Below are 22,227 nucleotides of genomic sequence, written 5' to 3' on the forward strand. Positions count from 1 at the left end.
TAAATAAAATCTAAAAAAAAAAAAAAAAAAGATCCCAGAGTTGGGGCGGCGGGGGCGGGGGGGTGTGGGCAAGCACACTTCTTAGTAATATCATGTGTGGATATGGGAATGTGGGTTGGTATGGTCAGCTGGACTAGAGCCTATCATTGGGATTTTCCAGTTTTATGTAAAAGAAAGCTGAAGGGGCACCCCAAAGCAACCGGCAGGTCTGTACTCTCAAGAGGAAGAGAATGGGAACAAGGACATGGTTTCTTCCTGACTCCTGCTAGGTTCCAAAGCCTGGGAGACCTAACCCTTCCCTGTCCTCCTTTCGGGAACACTCCACCATGAACACATTACCTTACCTGCCACGTCAGCTTCTCCTGAACAGAAGATCCACAGCCAGTCAGAAGCAACTGGTGCTTGAATGTTAATGAAAATACTTCCCACACTCGTTTTTCATTGTTGTTTTTCTTGTGGGATGATTGAGCCAGCTCTTTTAACATACATTTCAGGAGAAAATCCAAACTTCTTAGGTTAGTGTACACAGCCTCACATAATACGGCTCTTGCCCCCTGCGTCCACCACCTGCTGTCTTCCACCCTTGTTGAGCAGTTTCTGAAATGCCTTGCATGGTTACATGTCTCTGTGTCCTTGTATACTACTGTCCCCCCTCTCAAAGTGTCCCCTTCACTCTCTCTTAGGTTATCTAATTTCTCCTCACCTTCACCACCCACCTCAAGCATCACCACCCCTGGAATGGCTCCCCTGTTCTTGTTACTCCCCACACCTGGATCTCTCTTTTTTTTTTTTTTTAAGATTTTATTTATTTATTTGACAAAGAGATAGCGAGAGCAGGAACACAAGTAGGGGGAGTGGGAGAGGGAGAAGCAGGCCTCCCACTGAGCAGGGAGCCTGATGTGGGGCTCGATCCCAGAACCCTAGGATCATCACCTGAGCTGAAGGCAGACGCTTAACTACTGAGCCACCAGGCGCCCCTACCACACCTGGATTTCATGGGCATGGGATTTCCTTGAGCCACCCCATCATCCACATACATCTCTGTCATTAGCACTCAGCATGCATCATTCCAAAAATGTGGTTTTTATAGCCACACTAATCACTCACTCTTCGATGAATACAGGTACTCATTCAATAAATCCATTCAATAAATCTTTGTTGAACGCTAGCATGGGGCCAAATTCAAGGCATTCAGCTGAGCCAGGAACATAGATACAAAGACCTGAAAAGTAACCAGCAGTAAAGCTCATAATGTGATACCTGATGCAACGTTAGAACTTCAGATCTTTGACAGAGATCCTGTTAGCATGCCACAAAATCCAAAGGAAGAAGGACTGTCTTGTTAGAGGCCTGACGACTCTGGAACTAAATTCATAATAGTTAAGGTTGTTTTAAATTCCAAGAAGAAAAAGGGGGATCTCATGCCCTCTTTGGAATCACTCTGCATTTAGAAGCTATAAGAATCCCAGTGAGCTGATGCTGTGAAGCTATCCCTCCTTGAGGCCTTGAGCCCTCAGCTGTGTAAATTTACATGAGCAAGTTGCTCTGAAGATTTTCCAAGCACAGGCTATATTGAAAATGAGCGGAAAGAAGGGTGGGTGGACCGGGGAGGTAGGAAAGGACAAAAGCTTAGAACCAAGCACAAAGAAGGCCCGAAATCACACAGAACCCGGGGCTGCCAGAGCAGCTCCTCTGGGGATGAGTGACTGTTTGCACGCCGCCTTGCACTGGGCCATTATTAGGGGCATCTTAAACGTGGAAGGGAATGAACACCCCATTTCATTTTGAGCACGGAAAAGTTCCCAGGTCAAGCCTTGTATTGTAAGTGAGACCAATATCTCGGGATTCCTCTCCACACCCTGATTCCTGAGGAGGGTTCACAGACTTAGAAACAATGACAGGCATGCTGGCGGGCTGTTTCCTCAGCCAGCCAGTGCTCAGCCCCTTGCCCTCCTGACCTGCTTATCTTTGTTCCTACAGAGTGGTGCTCAGCATGGCGGGGATCCCAGGGCTTCTCTTCCTTCTCCTCCTCCTCCTCCTCTGTGCTGTCGGGCAAGTGAGCCCCTATGGTGCCCACTGGAAACCCACCTGGCCCACTTACCGCCTCCCCGTGGTCTTGCCCCAGTCCACCCTCAACCTAGGCAAGCCAGACTTTGGGGCCGAAGCCAAATTGGAAGTGTCCTCCTCGTGCGGACCCCAGTGTCATAAGGGAATGCCACTGCCCACTTACGAAGAGGCCAAGCAGTACCTGTCTTATGAAACACTTTATGCCAATGGCAGCCGCACGGAGACGCAGGTGGGCATTTATGTCCTCAGCAAGGGCGGGGGACAAGAGTCTTCGGGAAAGTCTCGGAGGAAGCGGCAGATTTATGGCTATGACAGCAGATTCAGCATTTTTGGGAAGGACTTCTTGCTCAACTACCCCTTCTCAACATCAGTGAAGTTATCTACCGGCTGCACGGGCACCCTCGTGGCAGAGAAGCATGTCCTCACGGCTGCCCATTGCATCCATGATGGGAAAACCTATGTGAAGGGAACCCAGAAACTTCGAGTGGGCTTCCTGAAGCCCAAGTTTAAAGATGGCGGTCGAGGAGCCAACAGCTCAAGCTCTGCCGTGCCGGAGAAGATGAAGTTTCAGTGGATCCGGGTGAAGCGCACCCACGTGCCCAAGGGTTGGATCAAAGGCAATGCCAACGACATTGGTATGGATTATGACTACGCCCTCCTAGAACTCAAAAAACCCCACAAGAGAAAGTTCATGAAGATTGGGGTGAGCCCTCCTGCCAAGCAGCTGCCAGGGGGCAGAATCCACTTCTCCGGTTATGACAATGATCGGCCAGGCAACTTGGTATACCGCTTCTGTGACGTCAAAGAGGAGACCTATGACCTGCTGTACCAGCAGTGTGACGCCCAGCCTGGGGCCAGCGGCTCCGGGGTCTACGTCAGAATGTGGAAGAGGCAGCCACGGAAGTGGGAGCGGAAAATTATTGGCATTTTTTCAGGGCACCAGTGGGTTGACATGAATGGTTCTCCACAGGATTTCAACGTGGCCGTTAGAATCACCCCTCTCAAATATGCCCAGATCTGCTATTGGATTAAAGGAAACTACCTGGACTGTAGGGAGGGGTGACACAGTCTTCCTTCCTCGCGGCACCTGGTGGTCTTCATGTACTTATTTTAGGAGAGGCCAAATGTTGTCATTGGGGTGGGTGTGTGTGTGAGATGATAAATCTTTTACCTAATTTTTTAAAACTGCAAGATGCCTGGCTTTATTATTTGAAAACTGGTTTGTGTATCATATATCATTTAAGGACTTGAAAGGCATACTTTTGCATAGGAATCAAAAAAACACCATACTGATGTTTGGGATGATAGGGAATATTTAGCAAGTAAGTTAATATTTCACTTTTTGAGAACTTTGATTTTTATTTCATCTGAACTTGTTTCAAAGGTTTATATTAAATATGTCGCATATGGGAGATATAAATTCCTATGTGTGTATATATGTGTATTTTCTCCTGAGATTCATCTTGGGGTTTTTGTTGTTGTTGTTGTTGTTTTTAATGCCTAATCATTAACATTTGCAGTGGCAGTGTTCCCTACCGCATAAAACTCTTAGGAACCTTCACGATACTTCTTAGACAGGCAGGTATAATATTTTGGATTTGGAGGTGTTTGCACAGTAGTCCTTGATGAGTAAAAGAATTTGTTGACTATATTGGTACACATGTTAAACTATATCTTAGAGTAAGTCAGTATCCCAAGCTGCTTGCAGTTTTGAAATAGTTTCTCTCCCGAAGACTGTTACTCTACTTTTGGGGAAGACCCAACCTATGGCCCTGTCAGCTTAGTGACACACCAGAGTGGACAAGACCCTTTATGCCCATCCTTCCACTTAACAGGATTTTACTCACGTTTCTTGAACTTGCTCTTTTCCAGAAAACAATAATCAGGGCCTAATTAGAAGAGGCTGTATCCCTTCCCAGTGAACAGTTGTGGTCCCACTAAAAACAATCATTTCATTTTACCCCAGAGGATAGCACATCTCATGTTTTATCATTTGGATGGAGTAATTTCAAATGAATTAAATTCCAGAGAACAATGGACGCATTGCTTGGCAGATGTTACAACAGAATAAGCACTTGTTTGGAGCCTGGCACGATCCTACAACCTAATCAAAATTATTCTGCAGAGTTTTCAGGGAGCAATGGACTTGTGCAATTTGGAAACCTCTCTACTTTACTTATTTTATAGTAAAAATATTTGGATGGTGCTTTAAGAAAAACCAAGAGGACACCTCCCCCGGCTTTAAAAGGGCCTCTTTTACTGGGGATACTTGAGGCTACAGGCACATATAATCAAGTACAGTAGTAAAAATGGAAATCGGGAGAATGCAAAGTGGATCAGAATTCCCACTCCAGGAAAGGTCTCTATGAATGTTTTATCCATATGATAATCACAGTTTGTAAAGAAAAGAATGTGACTTATTTTATGTCTTCATTTTATGCCTCTGAGCCTGAACGCGTCTTCCTAAATGTATCAGTGTGGGGAGAAAAAAAGAGCAAAAGGATTATAGGACAGATGTTTGCTGGGCTTGTACCTTAGGGAATATCAGCCTGAATTGTAACTCTCTGCGAGGACATTCAGATATGACACTGAAGCTTAAATTTTCTCCGGGTGGCTTTTTGCTTGTGTTTCTTGAGCTTTTCAGAAGAATAATCCTGATAAGACATTCAAGAAATGTACAGCCACAGTGCTTTCTTCAGATCACGTAAGAAATACTATGCATAGCAAAGAGATGTAAGGCCGCCAGGATTCTTCTGAGTTCCAGTACAATTTGCTTTGAAATCTAGCAGGAATCTAGCGTGAGAAAGAAGAGTGGTCTGCATCCCCGTGTTTGGTATTTGGGGGCTTTTGTTTTTGCTCTTGCTTGATAGGAAAAGAAGTTCACTGAACACCTAGACAGGACTGATTAAAAAAAAAAAAATGCTCCTTTTGCGAAGCACCTGATTTCCTGATTTTGATTTTTTGCAAAGTTGAAATTTCCCTCTGCAAAGGTAGGCAATGACACAAAGTCAAAATAATATCAATATTTAGTTCACAAATAGGTGTCATTTGCTCAAGAATAATACCCACATGCTGTGTACGACAGAACTCATAGACGGTAAAATAACATGTCCATCTCTTCAGTGGTAATAAAAGGAAGCATGGTATTAAATTGTCGTGGAATTTGAAATAAAGAATGGACTCATGATATTAATATAATTAGTGTTTTACATGTATTAGTTATACATCGTAAGGATATATTTCTAGTAAGGCTAGTAGAACAACATTCCTAAAGTGTGTGCCATAAACACTCAACCCTCCAGATTTTCTACGAAGAACAAAAAGGGCACCATCATCGAGGAGGAGGGAGATGCCTCCCTGTACTCCCTTTCCTTATCAGGGATTCATTTGCCCATTTGCACTTTGAAAGCTCTAAGAAGTCCTGTAGTAAAGAGACATGGTAATGTTTTAAAATCTGCACTTCAATAAAGATCTTTGATCACTGAACCCTTGTTTTGTCATGTAATGCCTATGAGCAATTTAGTGTTCTAATAAATACATTTGGGGGATCTCTGTAGCAGCCCTTGGTCAAGGCGATCATGTGGAAAGTATGACGAGCCCTTAGTGGCTTCAGGTGTTGGTGCCTTTGAGGTTTAACCAGAACATGGGATGCAGATTCAGAAAGGTTCAGAGGGTAAAATGGGAGAGAATAAACTTGCAAATCATTTGTCGCTGAGAGTCAGAAAGTTGTGGCAGAATCTGGGACATTGTTTTCCCACATAGACTTTATTCAGAATTTTGAATTTTAGAAAGGAGCTAGTCCAAAAAAATGGAAAAATAGAGGTAAAGATACGTGAGCCAGCCAGTAGTGGAGTTGTAGATGTATTTTTTCTTTACTTTTTGGGGACCAAAAATGGATTTAAAATGACTGGAAAGCAAGTTGGAACATCGAGATCATGCTCTTCTCTTTGTGTGACCCCATGCCCTGCTCAGTACGAGGGCAAGTCTCCAGGGACACTGGGTCAGTATTTAAGGTAGTGATCTCTAACACCTACCAGAGTCTCTGGTCCAGAGCTTGTCGAGGACGACAGGTGTGTACTGGAATAAACACCTTCTGTTCTACGGACTACGTGCTACTGGAGAGTAGACAGCCACCCAGGGGGCTCCAGGCGAGTTCTGACGGCAGTCCTCGGCACTTGCTCTTGAGGGGCTGGTCACAGTCCTGGGCCAGGGAGGCTAGTAGACGGTCCCTGCACTGGCCTGGCTCTCCTTCTTGCGTTGTCTGAGTTCTCCTTTTCATGGCTGGCCCTCTTCTCAGTCCTTGTTATGAACCAGCTCAAGGATACCTTGAAGTTGCCACCATCAGTTGATTTCTATGGCTATTTGGTAGAACGGCTATTTAATTTATCATCCAGAATGGAGTTCTTTTGAGCCTGAATGGGAAGTTTGTGAATAATGAGGTTAGGACAACAGGCATGTACCAGGTAGGTCCCAGGAAATCCAGCATGTCTGCTCAACCCTAACTGGTAAGCCCTTCCAAGTGCTGTCTGGAATGCAGCCCGACAGCCAGCCTTGGTAAGCTCGGAGCAATGGTGGGGCTGCAAGCCTCCTGCCTGTCTCATCTCTGGGCTGCCACAGTGGTTCCTACTGCAAGCCTTCTTTGCCTGGAGCATTGGAAGAGGGCTTCCAATGGGGAAAGGGCATTTAAAAATCCTTTTGATGGGGTGGCATCTAGAGCAGATAGGTGATAAACATGGACCATTTCTAGCAGATAACGTATCTGTTTTTAGTCTGCTGTTGGCCCAGAAAAAGAAAGAAAACGGCTTCCAGGATTAGAATAAATAAGGCTAAGGGCTGGGACAGCAGACTGGTGTGGGAACATGATGGCCTTGGAGCTGGGCAGACCGATTCCAGAGTTGCCTGGTTCCTTTTGGTGAATAAATCTCAATGCAGTTTAATTTAAAACTTAAAACCCTCCTATCTGATTCAAAGATCCTCTCTCTTCTAGGTCCAGCTCCTCCAGTGGGCTGGCATGGAGCAGAGAAAGAGGGAAAGGGGAAACATCTGTGTCCTCTCCTCAGTGATTGCTGCTTCTCAGGTAACACCAGCTCTTCCATCCTCCTTAGCACATACCTCTGGTGATGCAACCCTCTGCCTCCTGCGGTTGGGACATACTTAACTGGCAGACAGCCCCCTCTGGTGGTGAACCAGCAAAATACCCCAAGCCCAGGCTTGTCACACATAATTGGCTTATTGAAGATTGGGGTATGGGGAGAGAATGTTCCAGGCTGAGGGAACTGGAGTGTGAAGGCCCTTGAGGGTCTGCTCAAGAGGTGAAATGAATGAAGGGGATTAAAAAGTACAAACTGCCAGCTATAAAATAAGTAAATCATGGGGATGTAATTACAACATGGTGACTATAATTAAAAATACTGCATTGCATATTTGAAAGTTGCTGAGAAAGTAGATCTTAAAAGTTCTCATCACAGGAAAAAGAAATTTGTTGTCACCATGTATGGTGACAGACATTAACTAGACTTGTGATCATTTCACAACAAATACAAATATACAGTTATTATGTTGTATACCTGAAACTAATATCATATGTCAGTTATGCCTCAATGAAAAAAAGAATGACACTTAGGTTTGGGGGCTGAGCTTCCAGGCAGATTCCAGGTACCATCTGCTGAGAAGGGAAGGACTGGGGAAGGGACTAGGTTTGGGATCAGGGGAATGAAAATCAAGAATTTTTGTTGGTCATGTTAGGTTTGAAAGAATAGACACCTAAGTGGAGAGGTGCCTGGGTGGCTCTGTCAGTTAAGTGTCTGACTCTTGATTTCAGCTCAGGTCATGATCTCAGGGTGGTGGGATCAAGCCCCGCGTTGGAGCTCCGCGCTCAGCAAGGAGTCTGCTTCTCTCCTTCTCCCTCTGCCCTTCCCACTGTGTTCTCTCTCTCAAATAATAAATCTGTGAAAGAAAAAGGAAGGAAGGAAGGAAAGAAAGAAAAGAAAGGAAGAAAAAAGGAAGGAAGGAAGAAAGGAAGGAAGGAAAGAAAAGGGAAGAAAAAAGGAAGGAAGAAAGAAAAGAGGAAGAAAGTAAGGAAGGAAAGGAAGGAAGGGGAGGAAGGAAGGGAAGGAAGGAGGGAAGGAAAAAAGGAGGGAAGGGAAGGAAGGGAAGGGAAGGAAGGAAGGAGAAAGACTAGACACCCAAGTGGAGATGTCAGATAAGCACTCCAAATGTCAGGTAAGCTATTGCTCAGTAAGGATCTCCGCTTGTGGAGTTCAGCAGAAGGATCTTGAATCAGCACGTGGGATTTAAAACCACAGAGCGAGATAACATCACCAGGGGAGAGAATGGGAACATGAGGCTTGAGAAGAGGACTGAGGACAGAATCCTGGTCCACCAGTGTTTAGAGGTTGGGTTCATGGAGGAGGAGAAAGAGGCAGCCCAAAGGCTGGGAAGAAGCAGCCCATGAGGTCAGAGGAAAACCACGAAAATGTGGTCTCACAGAAGCCAAGAGAAAAGATCTAAAGTCAAGTGGGTGAGGAGGGAGGGCCAAGGACCAGGTTGCATTTAGGAATGTCCCTCTGGCTGCAGTGGGCAAGGCAGCGGGCTGGAGGGCAGGAGACCTGGGAGGGGCCACACAGTCCTGCATGCAGAACATGGCCTTGTGTATCTCTGGGCTCCGCACTGCAAGAGCGCGTGCTGTGTGAACGGAACCCTCCCGGGGAGCCTTGGGACAGCTCTGCCCGTAGGAGGTGCAAGGATCCAGGGTCACACCCTCCCTGGGGGAATCTGCACTTGGAAGGGCCAGGAAAACATGGGCTTAGGGAGGCCCAGGGGCGGCTGTCCCCTCCTGCCCAGCCTGGTGTTTTCTGAGGGCGGAAGGTGCAAGATGACTCTTCAGTGTGGTGTGTGTGTGTGTGTGTGTGTGTGTGTGTGTATCAAGTGTGTCAAAATCCGAAGTGTCCCTTGGTCTTGATTTATCACTGCCCCTTGTCTTCAGACTTTAAAAGGACCCAGGCAAGGGCCCCTGGCTGGCTCAGTCCATAGAGCACGTGACTCTTGATCCTGGAGTCATGAGTTCGAGCCCCATGTTAAATGGCGATGACTAAAAAAACAAAAAAAAAATAGGACTAAGGCACTGTCTCTTCCATAAACAGCCAGGACAGTTTTGAGAAGCGTCGAGTTTCAATCCAGTGAAGCAAGACTGAAGTGTTGTTTGCACTGGAGAGAAAGAGGAGAGCTCAGAAAATGAAATAAACAGAGCTAGTGGCCCAGCCTGGCTCTGCGGAGTTGTCTCTTCCCTGGCCATCTTCTCGAAAAGCCCCACCCTCCCTAGCCCCTGCCTCAGACGCCCTTCTTCCCTTCCCTGCCTCATTGTCTCTGCTGGGCACTATCTCACATGCTCTGCTGTGTTTTTTTCTCTTCTTTGTCCTTCTCTGCCCCTAGAATGTAATTTCGTGAAGGCGGGGATTTGTGTCTGACTTACCCCCACACTTAGACCAATGCCTTGCACACAGGTTCTCCATACATCTTGTTTTTCAAATGAATGATTGAATGAGCAAGCCCAGTAGCTTTATATAACCTGGAATGCCCTGACTTGGGATTATGTGGGTGTGGATATTCCTTGCATCCACATATATTCCAGAATAAAACTCTGGTGATGTCTTGTACATGTTCTGTTCTAGCGTGCATTACATTGCTATTATGTATGCGTTTGTCTCTCCTATGAAACTGTAAGTCTTATAAAAGCAGGGGCTGAACCCTGATCTTTCCTATATCTTCCATTGGTCCCTGGTCCTGCACAGGAAATATCTGATGAGAAAATTAATGGATGTCTGTTATAACTTAGCCTGTGGCCCAGAGACTCCTTCCCCTCACACATCTCCTAAATAATCAGGCAACATGTCCCTTAGATGTCTGTGCTACCCATGTCCTTCTCTCCGGCTCCTCTGCCATGACCCCGATTCTGGCCCCTTGCCCTCTCTTTATACCATTATAGCCGGCTCTGAACTGGATCTTGAGCTCACTCACAGCTGCCCAAGGCATGTTCTCAAGGGAAGACCTGATCAGGTCCCTCACTTGTGTATCCTATTGACTAGCTTCTGGCCACTAGAGGCTAGCGCTTAGTTTTCTAAGCCTCAGATCGACCACCTAATCCAAGATGGTGGTCAGGTTTAGCCTCCATTGCTCCCCAGTCCTACAACCTGCTGTCGAGCAATTTATACCAAATGCATCTGTGCTTTCAAGCCTCTCGTTGTCCAAGCTCTCTTCCTCTGCCTAGGTAGCCCTTCCCCCGCCTCTTCAATTATTTCATCATTCAGTTATTCATTCAAAAATAAGCCCTTTTTGGTGCTGCTCTGTGTTCACCCTGGAGCTGCAGAGACAAATGAGACACACCCCTGTGCTCAAGATGTTCATGTGTCGCGTCTTCTTTAGAGATCACTGTGGTTGTGGCTCTTGCTTTGCCTCTGCGAGTGGTAAGCTCAGTAACTACCCTCTCTCTAAGACTATCTTAGTGTCAGTGAAATGGAGTTGCTGCCTTGTAAATTAAATTAATTGAATGTTCTCCTCACATTTTATAAATCGTTGAGTTAAGTTGTCCTGCCTGGCTAGTACCTTTCTTTCCTGGGACTTACTAATATATGCTTTACACCCAGTTTCCTGATGTAGAAAATGCCATGTTTGGTAAACCAGTATAGCTCAAGCATGACTAATATCCTCCATGGATAAGCCGTTCTTAGACATAAGGACATGTCCTTTAAAAGTGACACGTGTAAGCACCCCAGGATATTTAGCAGACTGGCCAAACACAGAGTTAGAAGATCCCATGGAAATGCAACCACCTTTTTCCTATCCTCAAGGGAAAAATGTGTTTGTTGGTTGACTGTATCATAATATCAAGAAGAATTCATTCAGTTCCTTTATTACATTTTTATTGATCTGCTTCTTAGTCCTCATTATGTTATTCAAGCTGTTTAATAACCATATTCTCTTCATTTTCATTCAATTACAATTTTAAAAATGGTAAAATGTTATGGAGATTCATCTGGAAAATAATTTGACTTGAATATCCAATTATTTATAACACTGTGTGAGAGGATAAAACATATAATCGCATTTGACATTAACATTTGTGATCAGTTTTCTTTTCAGTCCATATTTTTTTCAAATGGCCCATTTTTGCTTGAAAGTTTAGCTTTTTGGAGTAAGAAAGAGCCTTTGATTTGATTTTTTAAATTACCTTCTTACTGTGAGCTGCTTTTTCCCTTCACATTTTCTGTTTCATTGATAGTGTGCCTCGGATCATGTTTTTCTTGACTCTGGAGCTCTGTAACCCCTTTATATAGTGTTTCTTTAAGAGGCCGTTTTAAAAAAACTTTTCTTTTGGAAAGTTTTCTTTCTTTATCAGTCTGTCCAAAGAATCAAGTTAGTGATTTCGCTTTTTAAAGCTCTTTAGATGGTTACAACTGAAAAGATGAAAAACAAAGCAAGAAATTTCTGTGAGTGCAGATAGAACTATAGAGCTTATCTAAGTGGCTAGCAGGCATTTTTGAGACAAAACTCTATACTTTTATTGAAGTGCCAATATTTCTGGCTCACTGATTGTTACCATATTCTAGAGGTGAGACAAAGAGGCTTGCCTGTTAGACCTGAACTCCAATTAGAGTTCCTTTTTGTAGAGGATCTCACTATTCAACTCTCCTGTCTGCCACAGGTCCATTGACTCTTTATAGCCAGTGAACACACATCCAAGGATCCTGCAATTTCCTCATGAATTTGTCCTTATACTGAACTTATACTGAGTCAAGGCAAGTATTAAGTCACTCATTCATGGAATCAACAAGCATTTATCGACTAACTGCTATGTGCCAGATACTTTTCAAAGTGGTTTACATACAACAATTTGTTTACTTCTCTCTACAAAAGTCGGCATTGATTTTTTCTCCATTTCAGAGAAGGGGAGATTGAAGCATATAGAACTTAAGTCACTTGACAAACATTACACAGTTAAAATTGGGATTCATATGCTACCAGTCTGCCTCCAGAGTTTATGATCTTTTTCTACTTATAGCAAGATGCCGTGGAACTACTGAGAATTTAGCAACTAACCATGCTTCCCAGTTGGGGGACGGGGCATCAGGCAATGCAGCACAGAGCAAGAGATGTTCGAGCCTTGATGAAGCCTTTATTTAATCCCTGGGAGCAACTGGTTAGCATATACTGAGTTATCTGGAAAGAAGATGCACTAGGAAAAAAAATGTGCACATACTCGCAAAGCCACGTTACACAGCTAAGAACTTGGAACATCACTTCAAGCATAATACAATTCATGTATGATTCTATTCATTTCATGTGTTAATGAAGTATTCTTAAATTTCTTTTACACTGTCACATCCTATGTATATTAATTAAGATCTTGGGACACCTGGGTGGCCCAGTCAGTTAAGCATCTGCCTTCAGCTCAGGTCTTGATTCCTGGGATCCTGGGATGGGGCCCACCTCCGGCTCCTTGCTCAGCGGGGAGTCTGCTTCTCCCTCTCCCTCTGCCTGCCACTCCCCCTGCTTGTGCTCGCTCACGCGCACGTGCGCATTCTCGCTGTCAAATAAATAAATAAAATCTTTTTAAAAATCTATTTAAAATGGCCAACACTCGGAAGTTTCTCAAGTGTCTTGGAGAAGGAATCTAAAATTTTAATATACACTGTTGTTCTAATCTATCGTTTGTCATGATAGCATAATTCTACACAACTCTATTTAATACACGTTCCTGACCATTTAAGGAAGACCTTTCCTCTCTAAGTCAAAATAACCCCGCCCCGAATGACAGTTTGAAATGTCACCTTGCTCTATACGCTCAGGCTAATAACCTCAGATTTCTTCAAGCTTCTGAAAAATACCCTAAAAACAGCCTCTCTCCCCAAGAGAACTTTCCTTTGCCACCTGGGCTGACGTTTGCGCATTCTTCGATCGCCCCCTAGTGGTTTACTTGACTTATGACTATTTCTCAGATACTACTAGGTAACTCTGGGTTGCTTGGGATGTTTTTAGTTTTGTTCCTTCCACACCTTCTCACATTTGCCCAAAGACAGCATCTTGAAATAAAAAGTGAACAATGAGCAAAGTGACCCAGACATGGTGGTGATCGAGACACGCTGCTGCTGATGGTGGGGATTAATCCTTCCTCAAGTCTGTGCTCTTGTTTTTCCTCTTTGTATCATGGCACCACGTTTTACTTGCCCACCCCTCACTCTCTTCCCTTTGTCAACATCCCACTGGACTGGTGCCAGGTAATCGAAGGATGAAACAAGGACTTATAGGCAGTGTTGTGCCTTGAAAATGCCAATGAAGCCCGTTGAATGCTGCTGGGTGGGAGCCCCATACCCTCACCCACATAAACAAGTCACCATTTTAGAGGCCTCAGTCAGTCCCAGACTTCTCGGCTCCTTCTGGGCAGCCAGGGCTGTGACACACTGGCCCAGCTACTTGAGTATCATCCAAATAACACAAGACACCTCTATGGTTCTGCCAGCTCAGGGTGGGGCCCTGCCAGCGTGATGGACCCGACCCTCTGCAGAATGTGGGTCCCAGTCTCCTGCACCAAGTAGACCAGAACCGGGACCCTCAGTGCAACAGTCATCACTCTGAACAACCTTCTTTAATAAGCAGAAAGCCAGTAGTTGGCTTGATTTAGTAGGTAAGAATACCAATAAAGTTTTTAAGTATTTTTTTAAGATTTTATTTATTTATTTGAGAGAGAGAGAGACAGCAAGAGAGCACTAGCAAGGGCAGAGGGAGAAGCAGGCTCCGTACTGAGATGGGAGCCTGATGCAGGACTGGATCTCAGGACCCCGGGATCATGACCTGAGCTGAAGGCAGACACTTACCCGACGAGCCACCCAGGCACCCCTTAAGGTATTTTTAAGAAAAAACAAACAAACTTGCTTTTGTCTGAATCCTAAAAGAAGGATTGAAATCACAGATGAAATGATTGAAAAAAAGTGAATCCTTAATATATGAAAAAATATCTATAAAATGGGACTAGTAATTTCTTCCCAGCACAGTTGTGAGAATTAGAGATAGAGAATGTAAAGGGTCCAGTGAGTAGTACAGCACTTTAAAGAGGGCCATTCATTCATTCATTCAGAAAATATTGAGTACCTATTATGTGTAAAGCACCATTGAGGTAAAACTGAAAAGATGTGTGTGCTTGTGAAGCTTACCTCAAAAAGACAGCGGGGAAATGACCACCATCTTTTAGGGACTTGTGGTGTCATGATGGAGAGGGGCTGCCACGTTCTGTGTGGTTGTAGAAAGCAGAACTAGGACCAGTGGATGGACTTTCAAGGTGGCTGTTTTCACTCAGTGTAAGGAAGACCCTGGTTGTAATCACAGCTCATCAGAAATGGGATGGGTCTGCCTCTGGAAGCAGAGGGTAGGTGGGCTAGGGGATGTTCTGTCAGTGAAATTTGGGACCTAGTATCAGGGATCTCTGCAGTGTGGGAAAGATGGGAATACATGAAATCCATGTTGCCTTGTACCTTTTAGTTCCAAGATGCTGGGAATGGGATGGAAAGCCTCGGTCATTGGCCAGAGAATCAAGGAGTGTAAATGCAGATACCAGTTGGCTATAGATGAGCTGAAGTCATAATTCCTGTCATCTTTGGTCTCCAGGAATCAGGCACCTTGAGTCTGGGTCACTCTGGGTCTGGTGACAGGGCTGAGCATGGGAAAGACCCTATCAGGAGATGGGGCGATTTACTGTGGTAAGAGAGTCGGGAGGCTGTATGGAGCAGCTGGGCGCGCGCATACAAAGGTGGATGGCAATAATCATCACACCTTCAATTTCTTCAGAGCCTATTACTTCAGTATTTCTAATCTTTAAAAGCACCCTGAAAAGTAGGTGTAATTAATCCCATTTTGCAGAACTGAGGGTCTGCGAAGTTCACTAATTAGCCTAAGGCTGCACAGCTAATTAGTAGTGATGCCAGGACTTGCGCTTACTGTCTCTGTCCTTCCTGCCCTCCACGGTGCCTCCTTAGTGAGTGGAATGAGCTCTCGACTGAAACAGGATGCCTGGGTTCCACTCCTGCTCTGGGCCTCATCTTCCACCCCTCAATGGGAGGGTGGGCTCAAGAATTTCTAATCCAGTTCAAGAATCACCTCCTAGGTACATACGAGTTTGGAGAACCTGGCTAGAAGCAGAGGTACCAGGAGAAAGAAGATGGTGGCCTCCCCTCATGGAGTTCACCGAAGAGTAAAGGAGGCAGGTTCATACATAGGTCATTGCAAAGAGAGTGCAATTCGCTTTAAAGGAGCAAAACTCGCTCATAAAGGTGACATGGAGAATTCAGAGCAGGGGGCTTTGGGGAAGAGAAGTTGAAGCCAAGAGAAGGCCCTGCCCAGAAGGAGGGATTGAGAACAGTGAAGCAGAGCCTTTGAGTTCTGAAGTTGTGGTAGAACCCACTCTCTTCTCTGGAGTTCCTAATCCCACAAAACCCAGTGAATAATGGCAAAGGACCACGTGTGACTATCTGATCCTATTTTCAAGGTGCCTAGATGATTTCCTTCATTGTGATTTAAATCTCACCTGTTTCTACCACATCTCTCCTCTCAACTCTTACATTGAGCTAGTGGGCACTCAGTATGAGCCATGAACTGAGACCAAGGCTTGGGTGCCCGTCCTGCCAGATTGTTGATTTAAATGCATACGGCCCCTTGACCTTGTCTGTGATAGAAAGTATCATTAATCCAATAAACCCAGAAAGGAGCCTTTGCAGAGTGGGATAGTGGGAAGCCATGGCCTCCCTCCCTCTGTGGACAGAGGCAAACGGGGCCGAGATTACAGTTAGGTAGCTATGTGAACAGAACAACTCTGCAAATAGATCAGCATAACCAACAAGTTTCCAAAACAGGAGAAAGTGCAAGCCTCTCTCCAGTCCTTGTGGATTGTGGCCCACATTCTTGTAGGGAGGAACAGTTCCATGGCATCACTGAGTCTAGAATCTAAATATTTACTCTAGGAGATTATAGAAAGGCTGTTAAGTCATGAATGATGTCCTGATTTTGTGCTCTCATGTACAGGTCAGTCTTTATGTTTATTGAAATGCAGGAGCGTGTGTCTTGATCACTCTTTATTCCTTCAGGTGTTTCTTCTAGCCTTCCCTCTCTTTGTGTCTGTTCATCATTTTTTCTTAATTTGGTCTCTGTGTTTTATAGACTACTTTATCATTTGACACCCCTCTTGCTACCGTCTCATAACAGCCCTGGTCATCACCTTCATAATCAAATTTTCTTACAACGATGTTTTGTTCTTCACAGCTCATAAAACACAGATTCATGATCTCATGAATCCCCCAAAGGCTCCCTGAGGTCGATAATATAACAGTTGCTCTTATACACATTTACAGGTGATAAAACTCCAGGCTAAAGAAGTTAAATCATTTGCTCCAGGTTGCTAAGCTCAGTGTTTGAGCTTCAAATTGAGTCCAACTCCCCTACTGCTTAACTCTCTGTTTTAGCCGCTCCCCAACATCAACAAAATCCCAACATTTGGGCTGTGGCAAACCTTATTCAAGACTTGGATTCTTCCTTGATAAAACTTTAAAAATTTTATAAATGAATTAATCATGTGATTTATAAGTCAAAGTGTGTATATTAAAGTCACTTATTTGGACTCTCAGTAAACTTTTTATGGTGCAAAATGCCCCCCTCAACACATACATACACATACAATTCCCAAGATGGATTACCATTATGTAGTAGATGCTCAAACTTTTTGTTGAAGGGATGGATGGATGGATAGATGGATGGATGGATGGTTAAATGGGTAGGTAGATGGATGGATATGGGACTGGCCATATTCTGGGTCCTCCCCACATCACTCACATAATAACATAATAATTTCAAAAACAGGGCGCCTGGGTGGCTCAGATGGTTAAGCGTCTGCCTTCGGCTCAGGTCATGATCTCAGGGTTCTGGGATCGAGTCCCGCATCGGGCTCCCTGCTCCTTGGGAGCCTGCTTCTCCCTCTGCCTTTCTCTCTCGCTCTGTCTCTCATGAATAAAAAAAAAAAATCTTTAAAAAAAATAATTTCAAAAACATAATGATAAAAAGACTTTAAAAACACTTATAGCCCTCATATGTGGATTTTAATATGTCTGATAGCAGCCACCAAAAGCAAGAGTGCCCAGGTTCTGCCATCATTTAAAACAACTTCTGCCTGGTGGAACCAGCCTAATTTCGGGCTTCTCATTCCAAAGAACCATGGGTGTTATTATTATTCAAATGATAAGATATTTATGAGATGACCTTTGAGCTGAGATAACTAAAAGAAGGGAGAGATGAAAGGAAGGAAAGAGGGGGAGAAAAGGAGAGAGAGAGAGGAAAAAACATTTTTAAAAGCTTTGGCATGGCTGCTGCCCTCAGGAACACAATGTATCTTTGCCAAGTCGAAAGAAATGAACTGCTAAGATATGGGTTTGTTCTCAAATAGGTATGGCAAATACATAATTTACTTTTCTTAGCTCCAGTGCAGGACGCCCTGGCCATTCAGACACCTCATAGGCACTGGCATTAATCCAGTAAATAGCAGCCCTACTGCAATCCCCAGGAGGGTTTTGCACAGGATGATTTAGTTTGCTCAGTTTTTTCTCCGTGACTGGGAGCAGGGAAGCAAGGCTGTAGTGGAAAGAACAACGGGACTGATCAGCTCCGTGCAACCTCCAGATTAAAGGAGACTAGCAAGGTGACAGCTAAATGCTATGCAGAATCCTGGATTGGCTCCTCATCATGGAGGGAGGGGGCAGGAATCATAATGGACGTGATCAGGACAATAGGCAAAATTGGAATAGGACTGTAATGTATAGTACTGTAGTAAGGTCACTACTAATTTTGGTAGAGAAAATCCTCAGTCCTAGGAAAAATGCTCTAAAGCATTCAAGGGGGAATTGGGACTGTTTATTATGGTAGTGATAATCATGATGACAATAATGGTTCTTGTAAGAGAGTGGGCCCCCTCTTGCTGGAGACTAGGGATATGGTGAGCATCTCTCTTTATGTGTAGGGATTCTACCCCCAGAGCCTTCTATATCCACAATTGCCGGAGAGCAAAGTCTCAGCAAATCCTAAGTCCTGTCATGATAGAACTTGCTGATGAGGAGAGTGGGTGGGGAAGTTCCAGAATTTGAGGAGTGGTGGCCAGAAATTCAGACATACAGGGTAGTGAAAGTGGGTCACCTGGTCCTGCCGAGGCAGGATCTGTCAGTGGTAGGGACTTTTCTGGGAGTAGAGGGGCAGGACAGGTCATCTTAGGTAGTATCCTTTGTAAGGAGACAACAATCTCACTCTGCTTAAAGGAGCGGGGCATAAGGCACCTAACCTTCAACATCACCGATGGCCAATGTGATGGTTAATTTTATGGGTCAACTTGACTGGGCTGAGGGATGCCCAGATAGCTGGTAAAACACTGTTTCTGGTGTGTCTATGAGGGTGGCTCTAGAAGAGATTCGCATTTGAACTGGTAGACTGAGTAAGGAAGATCTTCCTCACCAATGTGGAAGGTCATTGTCCCATCTCTTGAGGGGGAGGAAGGGCGAATTTGATCCCTGCTTGAACTGCAACATCCATCTTCTCCTGCCCTCAAATCTCAGTGCTTATGGTTCTGGGGATTTCGGGCTTGTACTAGAACGACACCACGGGCTGCCCTGGGCCTCCAGCTTGCCAATGGCAGATCATGGCACTTCTCTCTCTTTCTATATATTTATAGACATCCTATCAGCTCACTTCCTCTGGAGAACCCTGACTAATATAGCCAGGCATTGTGCTAAGCACGTCACACACATATCACATATCTTTACAACCCCCATTTTACAGATGAGGGGACAGAGGCTCAGAGCACTTAAGTAACTCATCCAAGTTCACACAGCCAAGTGGTAGCAGAATAGTGTTTGAACCCAGCGATGTCAACTCATACCTTTAGCGGCTCTAAGTGCAGTGAAAAGCAAGAAGCAGTCAAATGTATATTTGAGAAATGGTCTCCAACTACCATGACAGGGACCCAGAAAGTTCTTGGTATAAAAACAGCTGGGATTTTCCTTGCAACTTTGAAGACTGTCTGGAACTGAAGCTAGCAAACTAGATCCACCACATTTGTGTCCCTTTGGGAGAAAACCAACCCCAAATACTGGCTGAGACTCCTGCGTGGTCACTGCTTGGAGGACATTGAAGACAATAGAGTAAACAAGAGCTCGGGTGAGCCCTTCTGCTGTGAAAGAGAATGAGGTCTCACTCTCCCACCCCACCTGCCCTCTGAGAGCTGATGAGGTTCACCCATCTGCAGGCCCCCAGCCAGAACCCCAAGGATATCAACCATGAGAAAGTGCTGCATAGTCTTACTGTCTGGCCAGCCCCTAGTTCACTCAGTCCATCTGTTCATTAATATATGCACCAAGCATTTATGAAGTGCCCATTCTGTGCCAGACAATGAGATAGATGCTGGCATGGAAAATAGCAGTACCTAAATCAGGGCCTTTGGGTATATTTAATGGTGGGGTGTAGTCATTATAGAGCCACTAAGTAAGAGTCAGATTTAATCTGGGACCTGTGATAATAATAACCGCACTTTATTAAGGGCACACTGTTGGCAAGTATTTTGCTAATAATAGAAATAGATATAGATCATTGTATAATGCTATAATTATACAAATATATATATATATGATATAATTTAAACCTCTTTACAATACTCTAAGTTAGATGCTATTATCATCTCTATAAATGCAGAACTTAAAGCTTGCAGAGTGAGCCTAAGTCATTTGCTTAAGGTCACATAACTGCTAGACAACAAAACTAAGATTTAAAAGCATTTCCCTCCAAAGCCCAGGGCCTCACTCTATATATGGGGCTGAGACAGTGTAGAGATGTTTGAGAGCATGAGTTTTGGAGAGAAATGACCTGGGTTTGAATGTCAGCTTTGCCAGTTTCAGATTGTGTGATCGTAGGCAAATTACCAACCCCCGTGCCTCAGTTTTCTCATGGAGAAGTTGAGGGCAACAGCAATTATCTGCCCCATGAGCCTGTTATAAGGTTGAAATGAGTTAATAAATGCAAGACGCTTAAAACGTGCTATATAAGGATTCCCTTTGTATGGAAAACCCATAATCTGAAAAAGAGACCTCAGAAGTTTAGCCGGGCAGCAACCAGAGCTAAAAGAGAAATGAGAATAAATAGGACAGTAAAATCAGAAGGCATCAGGAAATGGGGACATGGGCCACGAACACTGGGCAGTTAAATTCAGATCGGGAAGGACAAGGCAAGTAAGGATAAGGGGTTGGGGCCAACACTGGTTTTAAGGCGATGAGTTATATTAAAGTTGTCAGAGAATATGTGCATGTTTTTAGACATTTGTGTCAGCATTCTGGCTATGTTCAAAAAGAGCTTGTTTGGAAGAAAGGAACCCCATTTGGTTGAGCAAAAGGAAGTCATTCTTTTCTGTATGCAGAGTTTCTTCCTAGGCATGTTCTCCAGGATGGGTTAACCGAGCACGGACTCGCACTCCCACCATTAACCACTGGAAACCCGGACACAGTGTATCAAACAGTCGTTTGAAGACATTCAGTAATCGTCAGCACAGGAGCGTGACCCCTCTAAAGGGAAATGGATGAGATGAGCTCCGGGGTCACACCACTTTCAGCCCGGAGGTACTCTCCGGACCGTTGTGCCTGATGGCAACACCCAAGCAGAGCAGGGCCGTCTTGTCGAGTTGAGGGGACAGAAGCCATGGAATCCGAGGAGGCTGGAATTGTGGAGTAGATACCAGAATGCTGGGTGATGTGCAGAGAGCCATTGAAGTTTTCTGTAACCCGATAGGGCATCATTTCCATGTTTCATTGTTAAGTGAAAAAGCCAAGAGCAAAAGAATATATATAGTATGCTACTTTTTGTGTAAGAAATAAGAAGAAATAAAGCATATGTATATCTACTTATATATTTTTTCCAAAAGAAAAAAAAATCACAGGAAAAAGCACCCCAAATCTCTAGATCTCCTTGAACCTGCTGTTGGAAGACTAAGCCCTGCATATGTAGGCAGAAACTCCAAAGGGAGGGAAGGTACAAGATAGCCTGGGACACGTCATTGGGCCATAAAGTAAGGATGTGTTCAAAATAATAATAATGGGGCCGACCCAAAGGACAGAGGAGTTATAAACCTTTACTCTCCTTATCTAATATGATCCTTAAATCTGGGACACTCTGAAGATCATAAGAACTAAGGATAGAAAAGACGTAATTCATTGACTGAAATAGGAATCCATGAGTTCATGCTGATAGTCAATAGATAATAAATCAATTAATAAATAGGGGAGAAAGGAGAGCTCTGTCTTATAGTATGAACTGAGTGCTAATTGATCAATGTGGAAGAACAGGTGGAGTTGGGGGCAAAAATAACCATTTTACAAACATCATAGTAAAGTATAGTTCAAGCAAGATCATCAGTAGATTCCAAATCTAGGAGGGAAAGGTTCATGAGATGCCAAATATTTACATGATCACAGTGTGCTTCCCTCAGATTGCTAATAGTTGCAAGGGGGAGGAATCATAATCACACAGTGGAGAAGCTGAACAGCATTGTGACCAGGTCATCAACATTAGCCTCACTGGTGAAGGAGACAGTGTGTGCCTCCAGATGGGACACCCAGAAGGAACATGTCATCTAAGAAGTAATCCAGCTGCAGATATATAATCTGAATCTAATCTTGAGGAAATATTAGACTCTAATTGAGAAAGTTTCTATAAAATAACTGAACTGTATTCTTTATAATTGTCAATATCAAGACAGACAAAGAGAGACTGAGGAATTTTCTTATAGGAAAAGACACTAAAGAGAATTGAATGCAATACTAGATCCTAAACTAGAGGGAAAGAAATGCTATGAATGATGTTATTGGGACAATTGACGTAGTTGGAGTCTAAACTACAGACTCAATTATAGAAATGGAATAAAAACTGTAGCAAGTATTATATAAATGTTAAGTTCCCTGCCTATAATAACTGCACTGTGCATATCATCTCTTAGGAAGTACACCCTTGAGTGTGTGTGTGTGGGGGGGGGGGCATGATGTAGCAACTGCTTTCAAATGGCTCAGAAAAGTAAAGTGCATACATGCATGTGTGCATGTG

General features: G+C 44.1%; 1 protein-coding gene across 3 annotated transcripts in view; it reads left to right on the forward strand.

Annotated features, from left to right (window-relative positions):
* The window catches only part of PRSS23 (serine protease 23), an 11,621-nt gene extending 6,068 nt beyond the window's left edge, over nucleotides 1-5,553 (forward strand). For all 3 annotated transcript variants that reach the window (XM_081798997.1, XM_081798998.1, XM_081798999.1), the window contains one exon: nucleotides 1,981-5,553. In XM_081798997.1, coding sequence (XP_081655123.1) covers nucleotides 1,994-3,130 — 1,137 coding nt within the window. In that variant the 5' untranslated portion in view covers nucleotides 1,981-1,993 and the 3' untranslated portion in view covers nucleotides 3,131-5,553. The remainder of the gene's footprint in view (nucleotides 1-1,980) is intronic.
* The last annotated feature ends 16,674 nt before the right edge of the window (nucleotides 5,554-22,227 follow it).

Source organism: Leptonychotes weddellii, chromosome 11, assembly GCF_054177405.1.
Source record: "Leptonychotes weddellii isolate Sample4059 chromosome 11, ASM5417740v2, whole genome shotgun sequence".
Classification (NCBI taxonomy): domain Eukaryota; kingdom Metazoa; phylum Chordata; class Mammalia; order Carnivora; family Phocidae; genus Leptonychotes; species Leptonychotes weddellii.